General features: G+C 31.1%; 1 protein-coding gene across 7 annotated transcripts in view; it reads right to left on the bottom strand.

Moving 5' to 3' along the window:
* Positions 1–17598, bottom strand: part of LOC108751846 (inositol 1,4,5-trisphosphate receptor) — a 50935-nt gene that overhangs the window by 26080 nt on the left and 7257 nt on the right. For 6 of the 7 annotated variants that reach the window (XM_018492298.1, XM_018492301.1, XM_018492300.1 and 3 more), the window contains exon 2: positions 9753–9943. In XM_018492298.1, coding sequence (XP_018347800.1) covers positions 9753–9850 — 98 coding nt within the window. In that variant the 5' untranslated portion in view covers positions 9851–9943. Of the gene's footprint in view, positions 1–9752; positions 9944–17598 lie in introns of those variants that run through there. The other variant, XM_018492302.1, reaches the window with a different exon arrangement.

Raw genomic sequence — 17598 nt, 5'->3', positions numbered from 1 at the left:
AAAACGTTACAAGTTTCGACTACCAGATTGAGCCCTCTTCAGACATTAAAAAAAAGACAAAAAAATCTGTACAAAATTAATTATTACAATATTAAAATACTCGTACAAAGCCGAGGAAGAAGCAAGTATACGCGCCACCTACTGCTCGATGAAAGCGCCTTACGCTCGGAAAATTGAACCCGCAAATTTACGAGTTCGCAAGTAATCATTTTCGCACCTAACTCCGCCGGTGTTTTTACGACCATCACAACATCGCTCGCGCGGGCATTAATTAACAGCGCCCTTTCATCCGCGGCAAGTTACCGCATCGGCTGTCACTCCGCGATCAACGCGAGTGACAGGTGCACGTGGAATCGGAGATGTTACGTCATGAGAGAAACGGGAATTAGTTGTTCTGTCAACGTCGAAATCGCCTGCGGCGGTCACGTAATGTATAACACAAATCGCGTATCGCGTTATCTGCATTCGACCTGTGTCAATCTCGTGAAATTGAGTAAATTCCGCGGACGCCACGGATTAATGTTGCGCTTCTCTGGTATGGACAATGCCACGAGATTGTTATATTTCGGCGAAACGCGTTATACTCTTATACAAAATTCAAATATTAGCCAATTTAATAATACTAACTAATTTATACTAAAAGGCAGTAATTAATTACTTATTTGGAGTACCACACAAGTACCGAGCAACAGTGCTCTTAATATTTAAAAAGTAATTAATTACTATCTTTAATTTAGTATTGACTACATTGGGAAAAAAATATAGTTTTAATTTTTTAATAAATATTTAGTTCAATACTGCCAACTAAACGTTTACTTACAGTAAGTAACATTTGTTCGATAAAAAAAATAATTAAATCAAATTAACACTTTTTGTATCAAATAAATATATCTTTATATTTAATAAATATTTAGTTGGCAGTATTCAACTAAATATTTATTAAAATTGACTATACTTTTTTTTTCAGTGCGGCATTAAATTTCTGTAAGGGTGGTCTGTGATGTGTAATGATTGTACTGTAGAACAGCGCGATTCTTAACAAGTATTATTAACAAATTCATGAATCTCGTTTTATCACCCACTACAATCTTTTCTTGCGCGAACAATATACGAAATTATTGTACTAGCGAGCCGTCGGCTCGTAACAAATGTGCATACGAAACAATATAATGCCGCTAAATGCTGGCATTGTGAATAAACGTAAATGCCGCAAACTCATGTCGAGCGACGGTCGTATTACACGCGTACAGCATCGCGGCGGAATTATTATACCGGCGGTGTGACGCTGATTTATGGCGCGCTCACACGTCAAAAGGCACAATCATAACGACTTCTGGAACAAACTGGTTTAGGCGTTGAAGTGACAATACGAATTAATGATCATTACAAATTCATCCGGCGTGACAGCCGCAGTGCGTTGAGCAACTAATATCTCAGAATTATTTTATGGGTTATCACTTACTGACGATACATAAAAAGCATATAATATATAAAAAGAGCTTGATTCTACTCATAAATTTAATAAGAATAGACTGCGCATTTTTATAAAATTGTCACTATCGATTTAGAAAGAATGAGATACACTGTTCATCACTGCTTTTACCTAATATATTAGTAATTTCATTAAAACAATGAAATCAAAATAACAACTTAATTTTTAAAAATGTATTAAATTATTTAATCTAAATGTATTTAATCTAAATTTATTATATATATAATGTAACTTATTTACTTACATTATTCATATCTGTTTACATTTTTATTTAAGTTTGCTAATTGAGTAGAGCATACGCGTTAATATAGATGTTGTTTATTTTGAAACTAAATACAAAAATAAATTGCGATTCATGATTACAATGGATACATTTCGATACACATGGAGGTTAAGAATAACAAAATGTTATTTAATTCAAGGGATTGGGTTACCTTTGATATGTAACAATGTAGCATATCGCTCTTTCTTTCTCTCTCTAAAAAATATCGAGTTAAAGAGAGCTGCTGATATATTCCATTCTTTTTAACCACACATACTAAGCTCAGGGAATGCGTATAGTCTATGTCTATTACGTCTATAATTCCACCGAGTACGAAACAGTTGAAGTGCATGGAAACAACGATGTATAAACTCGCGAGTGTCATCTTTAGAAATTGATCTTGCATAACTTGTGCGTCTTGGACAAACTATACTTGACGATTTATTAACGACAATGGCTAAACGCCAGCGATTCGTAAAAGTTTACAAGATTTACAATCTCATCGATCCTTAGATATGTAAAATTTTAAATGCGTATGTTGCGTGTGTGTCGACGTAACGCTATCAACTCGCGAATGTCATCTTTACGAGTTTTGATCGCGGATGACACATCGATCGCGCACAAACTACTAATCTTTAAATTATTACAACCCATGGCCACGTGTCAACTTGCGTGATTTATTTAGAGAAATTCAATTGTGCTTCTCTACGCAAAGTTTCCTTTTCTAACACCACCACAGTCCGTGACACTTCAAACTTACATACGAGACGCAGCACAAAGTTGAGAAACACTTTTCTTCTCAATTAAACTTCATGTAGGCAACGATACAAACAGAATACAAAGAAGATTACAGTACAACAAAAATTAAAGATTCATTGAATTTTATGAATTATTAAGAGCAAAGCTTCCAGACGGATCTTCATTTAATCTTTACAGAAAAGCCATTATAGTGAAACATTATCATATTTTGAAGCAAATAATACAGTGAAATAATAAATTGTAACAAATCTTACTCAAGAAAAAGCTGTACAATTGGAAAATAGACCCCCATTATCTAAAGGTCGATAAACAATTCTTTCTTAAAATAATCACAATCAAATAAAATATTAATGACGTATTTTAATATCGAAAATAAAGATTCATTCAATTTTTAAAAATTTTAGAAAAAAATAAGAATTAAACCAAAGTCAGTAATTGAGAAAGAGAGGAGATAAATAGAAGTTTTTTATCGTAGAGCGCGATTTCGTGAAAAGAAGTTAGTCACTTCCTATCTTTAAGATTACAACATAATAAAAGCACAATAAAAGATCTAGTATCGAATTATTTACAAAAGTTTCGAGAATATTAATCTAAAAATTCTACATCAACTGCGGCATGTAATATAATGCGGAAATTTAACGAGATTCCGACCTGCTCGCCAGAGAATAAGGGCAATCTCATCACGGCTATAATCGTGCTTCTGGAAATAGTCCCGTCATCATTGTCGTTAAACCGTCGGAATAAAACGAGTGCTCTCGCCGCGGATAGCCGCGACATTCATTACCAATGATTTCGCGTGCCGATGCATTTATTGAGTGCACGAATTGGGCGCTCTTTCATTAACGTGCACCAAGGATCACGGCCGGTATCGAAACTCACTCGTTCTCATCTCGATCGAGTTTATATCTACATCGCGTTGTAATGAAACACAGTAGGTAATTAGGAAAGTGAAAGGCATGCAAAGCGTCCCTTGTCGCATGTTTGCATGCGCGATCCTTGCGTGCGTGATCGCGGTAATTCTAAGCGTTTAAGGAAACAGCCGCGATCAATGAAAATGCCATTAAAACGTTGAAGCGTATAAACGAGCTTTGATGTCGATGTTATCTGTAACTAAAGAGCAAAATAAAACGATACGAAGAGATTTTTCTATTTTTTTGAACAAGTCGAATAATCATCAAAATAATGAATATCAAAATAATATAATAAATATTTTCACAATAAATTACAAAAAAAAGATGGATGAAAAATGGATTCAATAAAGATTTGTATGTAAAATAAAAAATCTAAGTCGAAACAAAAACAATTTTTATTTTTACAAATATTTCTATAAAGTGCGATTTTTTTGCAATATGGGTTTACTGTATAAATGTTATACGATATTATTTTCAGGTAATATATATATCGTGGGGGATTTTAACAATACTCTATAAAACCGATAAAATTCTTTTTTGATTGTACAAGAGTAAATACGAAATCGATATTTTCGATGTCATCTCGTCCGCTTTTGTGCGGATGTTAAACGAGAGAAAACGGAGAACAATTCCAATCCCAAATTCCCTCCCAGACACAAGACTGATAAGATCACCGCGATTTTAAACGTGGTATTCATTCATGAAAGTGCATGTCTAGTAATTTGGGCGAAAACGACTTATTTCCGCGATATAGTGTTGAAACGCGCTTAAATGAATGCATCTCTGCTGTTCCTCTCTTCCGCGGATCGTCAAGAGAATATTTTACTACAAGTGTTTCACAGCATCAAGAGACGGTAAGGTACGAGCGAGGCTTCTAAAAATCCACGCAAAACAGCCGTAAGTTACGAGAACTCGTGAACGACGAACGAGTCCTCCTGTCTGTCACGCATCCGAAAATATACCATGGTTTCGAGAGAACACGCGACGGTCTCATACGTGATCCATTATTAAAAAGACCTCTCTCCTTCTTCCTTTTCTCTTTTTCCGTCATTCGTTTCCTTACGTCATTCTCGAATACTTAAATTTTTATGCAAAGTCGACACGATATTACATATTGCTTCTAATCTACAAGCGAGATACATTAAAATTTAAATAATAGCTCGCTCTTTCCTCAATTGCTATCGATACAATGATCGCTTGGCTAAAATGGTAATCACACTAGCGATTGCACTACGCGATTGTAATTGACGATTACTTTTCAATCAATTAGTAGTCGGTGACTGCTCTGCTCTGATTGGTTGAAAAGTAATCGCCAATTACAATCGCGTACCTAATCGCTGATTACAGCTTAACACACATCTGACTAGTGAGTTTTGTATGTTTTATCGTGTGGGATATAATAGAACTTTTTATTATCATAAACATACAGTGATAAAAAAGTATAATTAAATAAGAATATATTTTTATGGATATAGTATGTTAAATTACGTATTTTATACTTTACGTCGTTATCTAACTATATTTACGTTATTTAAAATTTTATATTATAAATCACTTTTTTTTTACAGATATTAAAAAAATTTCACTGTTATTATCAAGACCTCTGAAAAGTCAAACACCGATGATCATCACTCAACGTGATAATTTTATTCCAAATACAAGTGTGTTATAAGTGCCTTCACATACTGAAAAGTAAAATTTTACTCTTAAAGATTGAAAATTAAGTCTTTTTTAAAATTGACTCAATTTTCATCCTTTAGAGTAAAATTCCATTCTAAAGAATTTAAAGAGTAAGTGATTTTTTTCGTACAAAAATAACACACTATACTGCATATAAAAATGAATTTATACATTTAAACATGTAATAGTGTTATTTTTATACGGAAAAAAATCACTTACTCTCTAAATTCTTTAGAATGGAATTTCACTCTAAAGGATGAAAATTGAGTCAATTTTAAAAAAGACTCACTATTTTTCACTTTAAAAATTTTAGAGAGTACATATTGTAAGAAAAGCATATTATACACTTGGATTTGTAGTATTGATACATCGTCTATTATTTATCATACTTATTCACTTGATCTATTTACTTTGCGAACAAAAAGAGACACTCGCGGAATTATCAATCAAGGAGACATCTCCGAATAAGCGCTTATTAATGTTCGATAACAACAAAAATGAAGGAAAAGGAAAGAAATGAAAGCTACGTCTCAGATGGGTCAAAGGTCTATTCCGCATGGATTGCATGACCGCGTAAACATACGCCCAGAAAAATCGATCACGCATCCTCCGCATTAGACACGTGGCCGACCCGTTTCAGCTGTGCATACAATTACACCATTACGCAAACTTCTTTTAGATCAGTGACGCACCATTTTTTTAAGAGTCATTTTCAGGAGACCATATTTTTTAGATAGGTAAAATCTTTCGGACCATATAATATTTATTTTGTTTACGCAAAATAGAAAATGTAATTTTATACTTTCGGCTACGAACCGGCGGTTCGCAAAAACATTTATAGATGGGTTGCATGCGATCAGGATTGGTAAAAAAAAAAAAAAACCATGTTTTAAACAGTTTAAAACATGCTTAATTATTCTTTTTAATGTTTTAAACATACTTTTTTATAATACTATTTAAAGCATATTCGAAGCATTAAAAACGTATTTAAAAGAAAAAATATGTATTATCTGTTTTATTCTTAAAAAAAAAAAAAAAAAACATTTGTCTTTGTCAACCTTACGACCTGCAGGTTACGCGTTCACTAATTTAGATAAATCTGAAGCGACGAAAATGTAGCCTAATTAAATACCAGAATATTATGATTTATCTTTAATTCTTTCCACTTACGTGGGAATCAACAAATACATGAATCAGCGACTATGAAGAGAAATATCTTAATGCTCGTTTATATTTTTAACGATAGTCATTCTAGAAAAGATGTTTATTATCGGATGTTTGCATATATTGTACTCTAGCGGATAAAAGCATCGTGTTTAGTATCGTTTTAAAACGCTAGCTAAACCAGCTCGCTGTATTCATGGCCGACCAGCACGTGTCGGTCAAACTAAAATACTCCGACTGTACAAATGTTTGTTAAACGATATATGCAGAATCGCTTTTTTAGCTGCTAAAAAAAACAATTTTCCGGTACACTTTTAAACAAATCTCGTAAGCAGCGGTCAACGAGAGAGAAAAAAGATCGCGCAAATTGCGCTATTCCGCCGTCGGCGGTCGTTATATTCATATTAGCAGTAATCGATGCAAAAATCAACGTTCATTATAGCCGTCGCGTATCTCTGCGACGCGCGCTTCCCGACCACCGTTTATTTTATCCGGTTCGTAATCAGGGCAAGATTGAGGATATCGGCTCGAAGATATTTTAACGCCGCGTCGCGTCGCGTACCCTTTTGAGGGAAATCTGCGCAGTTGACTACGCGGGCTCGTCGACGACGTCGAGGATTATACAAAGAGAGAGATCCCGCCTTATTACCCGGCGTCCGTGTGACGTCGGCTCGTCAGGTTCATCAGTGCGCGGGTAATACACATCCACGACGACGCTGCTAAAGTCGGGTGAAATAATTGCTCATCGATCGTGAGGCCTTATACGCAGGTGCGAATTTAATAATACGCCTTGCCTGCTGAACCCATATTGACGTGGGACCTTCGCGCGGCTCTCGCTTTAACACCGTTTTCTCAAGTGTAAATGCGGAAGAAACTTACCCTTAGACGCCGACCCCTCAGTGCAAGTAAGACGAAACTTTTGCACGCGATATGTACGGTTAACGTTGTAAATTTCCATAAAATCATTCACGAGCAGGTTGGACGCCCGTCAAAGATGTCAAACTGACGTAATTGGCTCGCACGACATGGAAAAAAAAACTTGAAAGGACCAGATGCGATTTCTCATCGAAAATATAGAATTTCTATACGACTTGCTTGATGCGATAAATACACTTTCCTTCACCTTATAAATTTTCATAAAATCGTTGTATGCTCTCTAAATTTCTTAGAGTGAAATCTCACTCTAATAATTAAAATACTGCCATTAAGAATAAGAATGGCAAATTTTTACTCTTTTTTCACTCTTTTGAGATTCACTCCAAAAGGAAATAATCTCACTCCTTGTTTTAGAGTAAATCTCCAAAAGTATGAAATCTCATTCCAAAAAAGAAGAGTGAAATCTGCTATTCTTCTTATTAAAGAATGCAAATTTTTCACTCTTTTTCAATAACGGCAGTTATTTTAACTCTTTTAGAATGAGATTTCACTCTAAGAAATTTAGAGAATGTATACATGCAACAAAAGAATATTTTTAGTGTCACGTATACAAAATTGCTTAAGCTACGAAAAAACAAGTACAATTCAAATCAACGGTTTTTCTTGTTAAAATTTTATAACGAATCAATATTTGTTTCAATTTTCCAATTTTCAACTTTAAAGTTGTAATAACTCGTCAGATTATGTTAAACTACAGTTTAATTAAATTAATTAAAAATCACAATCGCCAATATGCCAATGTATATCAGTGTAAAATTCTTTAATGCAAAGTTCTTCCATAATGCTCCGACATCAACAATTTTCTTAAAATAATTATAATTTTTCTTGACTATACTACATATTTTTAACCATTATGTTTTTTAATCACTAATATAAGAAAATAAATCTGGGACAGATATTTACACATCTGAAAGTAAAGTTTTCTTCCATTAATATATGATCTGACTAAAACATGTAACACATGCATATAAGTGCGCAGTCTTCCTGAAGCAGTGCGTGACGAATAAACAGGTGTAAGCGAATACAATCTCTTCTATATGCAACACTTGTTGCGTGAGAAAAAAAAAGCATTTTGATATGAATCTACTACAAACTTTGCTAGAATTTGCATGTAGAATTGCATAAAGTCTAACATAATCGTACGATATTGTTGTTTTCAATTCAACCAATTATTAAGTGTCTATAATATAAAACATTATCAAGTGTCCACAATACAAAACAATGATCATTTTAAAAATGCATGATAACATTATGCAATTAACTCATTATTTCCTTAAAAGATAAATTTTATTCTCCTATTTTTTTCTTCCATCACGTTATGTTTTATGTTGTGTTATGTTTCTTGTTTTATGTTATGTTATATTTTTTAATATATATATATATATATATATATATATATATATTATGTTAGTCTTTAAAAAATCTTATATACTGCTTATTCATATATTCTTTACAAAAATTATTAATAAATTTATATTATAAAAATTATTATTTTGTATAAAAGATGTTACGTTATTAGAAAACGTTAACTTTCACAACATAAAATGTCGATATTCAACGATAATAATTACATTCTCAATATTTTCTCAATATTATTACTGAATTTCAGTGTTAATTCTGAACATTACATCACAGCATTACGACTTAAGAAACTTTGACTGTAGAAACTTTCAACGTAGAGCTAGTATGCTTGAAATTAGTGTACTACAAAGTGATATAGAGAATCACGGAAATGATAAGTCAGTTCGAACAGAGGATGCAACGGTCAGAATAGATAAATATCTAAGGTCATCAGCTCATTGTGCTTGGAATGTGAATGAGATCTAAATTCTACAGATGTCTAGCTTTTGAAGCCGCCTGATGCTGATGAATTATTGAAATATAAGGCACTGGTGTACTTGAAACTACGTCAAAAAACATAGTGTAATTCCTAATTGTTGTTTCATAATGATTATACAGAGAAATTTATTCAATTTATTTAATATATTCTATATAATAATAATGCGTAATACGAATTTGTATGTTTACGTACAGAAATCAATTAAATTTCGAGTAGAAAAAATTCTGCAAAAATCTATCAAAAATTATCTTAATTTTTACAATATTCTGCTATTTAAGGTATAAGCACAATGAATTGTGCCAACAACTCTATTTCATCCAATATATGCCACATGAAACGTATATTTTTAATTAAAACTCTTTTTTAACTTAAAAAAAAAAGAAAAGAGTTCTTCTGGAACGTTATCATACGACTGCATACGAACGATTGCATACGATTCGCTGCAGCTGGACTTTCTTTGAACGGTTTTCCTGTACGTATATGTAAACGTATGTTTGGGCTCTCTTCTCAAAGGAGTAAACATCAAACAAAAGTTCTTGCCGTCGTTTTCTCGTGCAAAGAAATATAAAAATACTCGTAGGAAATCATGGCTAAAAAAAGTTGCCATCGCGTTGCAGCGCGATTAAATGATAGTTCATGAACGTTCTTTCTAAAATATCTAATTCCCTTAGTTAGAAATTCTATTTTTTTTTATCATCTCTCACTTACCCCAACGTGGAAAGAAACCCGGACACATTTCCCTCGGCGTAGAGGCTGACTATATCGCCGAGATGAAGGAAACTCGCAGATCCTAGAAGCTCACCCATCTCGATTGATTCTTAGAGTCTCTCTCGGTGCCTCGAAATCGGAGAAACTCCTGTGCTGGCTGCTTTAGCCGAGTGAATCATTCATGACTACACCTGAGGGAAGAAATAAATAATTAGGGAAAATTGAAGAGAGTATAAACCTATACACGTGCTGTAAATATGATCGGAATAGTTTTCGATCGGATTACTCATTATATGAGAAAAGTCTACGTATAAGATTACGTGAAAAATATTTCTTTTTCTTTTCATTTTGCAAAATATTGTATCTAATAATCGATGAAAGAGCAACGAAATGTTAAATTAATAGTATCTTTTCCGAAATTGTACAGAATTGTCTATAAATTCTATGTAAATTTGAAAAATCGTATTAAAAATATTAATTAATATAAATTTATTGTATGTTATATTATATATGAATATATAACAGAAAAATACATATTAGAAAATATGTATTTTTCTATTATATTGTATTCGAGGATGTTCCGAAATTCACGAATCTAAATACCGCAATAAAAACGTTGAACAATCAAGTAAAAATATTAGATATAAATTTTTATTTTTAGCAGTAGTTTGAGATAATAAGAGTTTATGGTCAATTACAGACTACATTTAGACAGTCATTTGTCGCCATGAGTCGCGCGTACAATAATTTAGTGATGAGCACTGGTGAACGCGCACTTCAGGGGATCGTCTAAACATAGTCTGTAATTATTGTATTTACACCTAAACCCACCCTTATTATCTCAAAAACTGCTTAAAATAAACATTTACTTAATTTTTCGAAAACTTTTTGCTATGGTATTTTAATTCACGAATTATAGGATATGTTGTAACATTAAATAAAAAATTAAAAGTATAAGGAAACAGCTCAAGTAATTAAAAATCAAATACATAAACAAGAATACGATTTAAAAAAACATATTATTTTTTAAGTATACAGGATATCCTGAAATTTTGGGGATACTCGTAAATAATGACGATACTTACATAAAATTTTATTTTATTTAACATTTGGTACAGATTAATCTATAATAATATAATTCCCATCATTATTAATAATCTTCTTCCATTTCTCTGGCAGACTATCAATTCCTTTTTTGTGAAATAAAGGCAGCTTTGTGATAAAATATTCAATGGGTTTTCCAGATTTTTTGATCAATCGGGAAGATCAAAATCATCGTTTCTAAATTTTTTAAACCAATGTCACGTTCTAATATCCAAGGCACTACGATAAACATAAGTAATTGCACTTGTAGTGGACCTTTAGAAACTCGTAAAGCATCAAATGTCTAATATGCACCTTACTTACACTTTGGCTTTCTATTCTTAACAGTATACTCTATTTTTTTTGGAAATTTCACAATAAATATTATATAAATATTATATATATCAATAATTAGTATATAGGCTACGTAACAATAAATCACATCCACAGACAAGGTGACAACATTTATTCAATTTGAAAGAAAAGACATTACTTATGTATAGGTATTCCTATAATAATATTGGTTAAAAAATATCTCTATTCTTCATCTGATATTTCTTATAATTTGATATTCTTTTCGTAAGCAAAAAAGTGATTTAGCAAATTCTCCGATTGCATTCCCAAAGGATATATTTTTGTATGAACGTACATTCTGCCATTGTTTGCACCAGAAACGCATATATAGTTCGAAGAACAATATACAAGAATGAGACTTCTTCTTCGTTACGAGTAATGCGAATTCCGAAAATACAACAATAAACATGGTAAGTACGCTCTATAAATAGGACGTCTAAATGTTTTTTCTAACGTTCGCTTGACGTTACATTTATTAAATCGAATCTCTTATCTTGCAAGTTGGACACTTTCAACCACGTTGCACCATTAATCATTATTGCGTCGACATAAAATTTACGAATAGGTTTCTTTAAAAGAAAAATGTCGCACAGAATATTTTTCTTTCAACAAATATCTACTCGTGAATTTTATGTCGATGCATTTAATGATTAATGATGTGAACAACGCGAAAGTGTTCAGCTTGCAAGATAAGAGATTGACTTTACAAATGTAATGTCAAACGAGTATCACTACATTGAGAAAAATTTCTGATTGAAAATGAATGAACCAAAAAATTTTAATCATGTAAATCAAAATTCTGATTATCTCAACTAAAGAATTATGATAGATTCAATCAGAGAAAATTCTGATTTGTTAAATATTATAAAGCAGACTATTACTAAAAAAAAAAATTATTCTGAACGCAAAAATATGACGTGCACGCTGCAGCGCAACCGACAAACGAGACTTAATTGCTCAATGGTGCCATCATAAATTGCTAGATGAAGTTATCTATCTAATAGATCCGAGACGACGCTGTAACCGGGTCGTGAGATTTTTCCTCTCTCGTGAATGTGAACAGAAATTCCACGCATAACAATCTCAATTGTATAAAACATTGTTCAAAGTTTATTACGCGTGGCAATTACAAGCTATTTGTTTCCGGCTATAAATGTCTCTATGCTCATGATAATTTCCTTCGCACATACGTTCCTGTTCACAGATGATATTTAAAGATACCAAATACGTTAATTATGTCTATATAGTATAAATAGCTTTATATTAAATGCATAATAAATCAGAATCGTGTCATACCATATTAAATATAAAGATTCTAATAGCGGCTTCTGTGTGGCTGCAAGTTAAATTAGCTGAAAGTTCAAATCCTCTCGTTTCATCCACAACAAAAGATAAGATTACCGTTGCGTGTTGCATAGCGAGAAAATTAATATGAAATCATATCGGCCGCGCAATCATCTAGAAATAATCTACCGAGAAATCGCGATATAACTTTCCGATAAATTGATTTGCTTTAATCGAGTATCCTCGAACGGAGGCAGACTTTGTCCGAGCTCTACTCTTTAAATTAAACTGACCCTTAACCTTTGCGTTCACATAAACAACCATAACCGTGGGCACAACCGTTGGTCAGGTCAGGTTCACTTTTACAGAAGAAATCGATAAAACGAGTCCTGATACTAACAACCATTTGACACGACCATTTGACACGAAAGTACAATCTAGATTTCACGAGAAGCAAACAAAGAACATAATAAATTTGAAGAGTTCAATAATAATAGATAGTTATTGTAATTGATAATCTAATCTAATTAAATATTCAAATCGGATATCGCTCTTATCTTCACGATAATTATAGGTATAAAGAATAATTTTACTTAATGTTTCCAGAAAGTGAAATATATCGAATACATTCTTTTACGTGCATGATATATGCTCGACTAATGTCTATTTCTATCAATATAGAACTTCAATTTCGGTTTAACTTACGTTAGTTTAATTTTTATCTTTTTCTAGTTGCAAGGATTTAAAAAAAAATAGTAAATTAAATCGACTAATTTAGAATTCATAACAAAGCTCTAAATGATCTCACAATTCAATTTAAAAAAGTGGGACTAGCAGAGCTACGCTGGATTAATTATGCTATATACAATATTATTAATCAAAATAATTAATTTCTAAATGTTTCGATCATTTTAACATGATCAATGGTATACATAAAAATTACAATAAATTATCGCAATTTTCTTAAGCTAATCTTATTACATTATTTGTTTAATGATCATCTTCATTAGAAATCCTTTTTTGTGTATTTGATATTTTAATCGTATTTTACTCTGAAATATTTCGAATCAAGAATCTTCGTTTCCTGACTACAGCGCTGTTGAGATGTGTTATTTGTTTCACATCTTGTCAACACATTGAATCCCTAATTCGCAACTATGAATATTTTATGTTAGCACTCTTTAACATTACAATAGTTAATGAATAAATTTAGCTGTTGTAATGTTAAAAAGTACTGACATAAATTATTCATAATTACGAATCGGAGATTCAGTATGTGTTAACTGGATGCGCAACAAATAACACATCTTCTCAATAGTGCTGAATAGAAAACCAAATCCTTGATTCGAAACATTTCAGTACGATTAAAATACAATATCAAAATTGTATGTACAAGGATTTCTAATAAGGATGAAACAAATCCGTTAAACAAATCGACAATGTGATAGGATTAGCTAAAGAAAATTGCAACTATTTATGATCTATTGTAATTTTTATGTACACCATTGAAGATGATCATATTAAAATGATCAAGACGTTTGAAAATTATTTTTATTAATAGTATATATAATTGTATATTAGCATAATAGATTCAGCGTGGCTCTACTAGTAGTGTCTGAAGTTAGCACGGCATTTTATTAATTTTCAAAAAATAATGATTGTTCCGGTTACACTTTCCATTGTTCTTTCAAAAATAACAAAATGTTCTGCATTTTTAATATCAGAAAATCAAAAATAAAAAAATAACTTCCTCTAAAGTACCAGATACCATCGAATATTACATCTGTCGAGTGCTCCCGTTTCTTTTAAGCTACATTTATTAGTCCCAATCTTTCAAGTTAAATTAAATCAAGATTAAAATTAATCTGTAGTGAAAGAATACATAAACACGCTTCTTTTCTAATTGCAGAAAAAGTTGATAGAAATCACCACTTTTAAAATACATCATATAATATGTTTATCTCTTCTAAAATCATCTCTTTTACAAAACTACCAAACTGTCTTTACGTAGGTGTCAACATGCGTTACCTCATTCATAAATGTACGACGTGCTATTTTTGGATCTCATTCATAGAAAAACCACACGAAAGAATAAAGCGTGTCTCTTTCTCTTTTTACGAGCGTCAATGATAAAATAAAGAAATTTAGTAATCCGAAGGGAAGTAATTATAATAGCATCATATTATATGCCAAGAAAGTTCTTTCATTGTGAGATACGTAATTATTTACATGATTCTCAAATATCAATCCGTGAGTAAACTCCTACTATCGTTTTATTGAATTATCAATTTACCTATATTAACATTTTACCAATCAACCTTTACGTAAAAGAAATTAATTTATATAAATAAGTTCGAATATACTAACGTATAAAATGTCCTGGAAATTATCATGAGAGTATCATAAGCTGCAGCAAAATAAAATCAGTAAAATTAGTTTCGCGCAAAAGTATATGAAGATCTTAGAAATATGTTTTAATAAATAATTAATACTGTTTTTAAACGTCACACTTAAAATTAATATTTTTTTACTGTAAAAATGTGGAGATTATCTCACTCGAATTATAATAATATTATCTCTAATTATCACTAAAATACACATTAAACACTATAATATTAAAAATTATTAATTATCATAATGATATTAAATAAATAATATTATTTGCATTATATTATTATTGTGTACTTTAAAAACAATTTGTATATTAATTTTTATGTTAGATATTTACTAAAAATAATACAAACTTCATTTAGCTTATAAATAGAGTTACGGATATAAATCTAACTCAAAATACTAAATCGTGGAAAATTAACAGCGGAAGTCGATAGACATTATAAATTGTAAATGACTGAATGTAATAAAAATATATTATCACATATAATTTCTTAATACACACTATATATTTATTACTAGATAAAGTTCATTTTAACATCGCTATAAACGCGTTTCATACGTATTTCATACGTAATTCTATTTATTTCTTTTTATATTAGATATAGCATAAAAAGAAGTTATCATCAAACGTTTCAACGCAGGCATATTAAAATATAGTTTAAATGATATCTGCCACAAGATGGATATTATATGCATCGTGTGATACACGAGAATCTCTTCAACTCCAATATCATGCCACATGCCGCTACCTATTTCAACAGAAATTCATTCGAAAAAGATAGAAAAAAATATGTCTGCTTTTTTCCATTTATTCGTATATTTATAAAATTCCTATTTTAATATATATCTTTTAGATCCCGTAGCATTATCACGTTTTTGTTTAAGTGATGTTCCAGTATTAGATTACTGTGCAATAATATTATACTATTCGTTAGAATTACTGATTTATTAAATTTTTTTTTCGGTCTCGTATTTTTTTTAAATTCATATTATATATTGAAATAAGTTCGATGCTTGATCAATTTTGCTATTGAAATTCTGCAGTCAGAATATACATTCTGGTATTAGACTATACAACGGAATAATATTATTCTACTACTAATTATTAATAATTAATAATTTTAAATTATTAAAATAAATAATTTTAATTGAAATTTATTAATTTTTCCTTTTCCACTTCGTTTCTTCTTTTTAATTCACCCATTAAATTTTGCCATTGAAATTCGGCAAGCGTAAATTTTAATTTTTCATGTTTATGTGATATAATGTAAAAATATCCGCGGCTATACGAGCTTGTAAGAACACAACAAAAACTTTATACTCCGTCTTGGCGTCAAACGATGCAATTGTTGGACGATAAATCACCAATTGACTATCAATATCGTCTAATGAAACCGTATCAATGCATAGCGGTATATGTGCATGAGAGCATGCAATTCTACTCTATCGCTATTCGCCGAATAAAACATTGTTATAAAACGGCGACATTTAATATGATCCCAAATGTATTACGCACATCGCAAAAATAAATAAAAATAATCGTGTAGTTTTTCTTAACACAAAAGTTCTCGTATTGCTATAAAAATTGTATCTGTAATCGATTTCACTAATTATCGCATTGAAGAGAATTCAAATCCATCGAAATGTCTGCGGATTCATATTTACTTTTAACTTCGTTCAACAAATATTAGATTGGAACAAAAGTATATAATTCATTTGTATCAATTTTTAAAGGGAGTTATGAGCAATCAAAGTTAAAATGGTCCTTTTGTTTAATCCGCGATAACTCAGTAACAAAAAAACGATTTTGTAGGGCAAACTTTAAGCTTTCATGAAAGTAAAAAATTTTTGCAAGTTTTTTTTGACAAGCTCACAAAGTGAAAAGAAAATTTCCTATTTTGTCCAGCTCGTGTAGTTTTCTATATAAAAAAAATTATCAAACTCACAGAAACTAAAAAGACAGTGATTTTAAAAGTAGAGATTTTAAGATCTAAAACCCTTACTTTTAATTTAAATTTCGTTCCTTTTTAGTAAAGTTATAGCTGCTTGAATTGTAAAGTTCATAGACTTTTGTTCCAACGAAAACTCCCTCACACACACACACACACACACACACACACACACACACAAAAGAACGACAGAACTACGAAAAAATGCTACTGAAACTATCATTGTTTTTTAACAATTAATAAAACGCTATGTTAACTTCACAGAACATCCTAATTGCTTGTAAGAAAATTATATTTTATCGTTTATGAATATATATAATTTATGCACTAACACAACTGCGGAGGCTCACATATTTTATTTGTATTGTAGCTATAAAAAAGATTTCACGATCATAGCATGGAATATTATCGTACATGTATATTGTCAAGAAGGATGAATTGCAATCGTAAAAAACTTTTCCGTTTAATAAATCTACAAGAACGCTACTGACATTAAGTCGCGAAGATTCCCTGAAAGGAATCGAATAGCTAATAAATATTCTTATTTAAATATCGCTTATTAAATATCGATAAAGTGATCGCGATATTGAAAGAGAATCAGAAATACACTGGAAAAAAATTCCAGTTGAAGATGGACGAATCCGAATTTTCTGGTTAAATTTATTAGAATTCTAGTTGAGATAACTGAAATTTTGATTGATACAATATTTCTGATAAAATCTACTAGAATTCTTATTTTTACCAGAATAATTATATCAATCAGAATTCTAGTTATTTCAACG

This window comes from Trachymyrmex septentrionalis, unplaced genomic scaffold (assembly GCF_001594115.1).
Source record: "Trachymyrmex septentrionalis isolate Tsep2-gDNA-1 unplaced genomic scaffold, Tsep1.0 scaffold52, whole genome shotgun sequence".
NCBI lineage: Eukaryota > Metazoa > Arthropoda > Insecta > Hymenoptera > Formicidae > Trachymyrmex > Trachymyrmex septentrionalis.
Note: the sequence above shows the minus strand (reverse complement) of the source record. Positions and strands in the feature narration are given on the sequence as shown.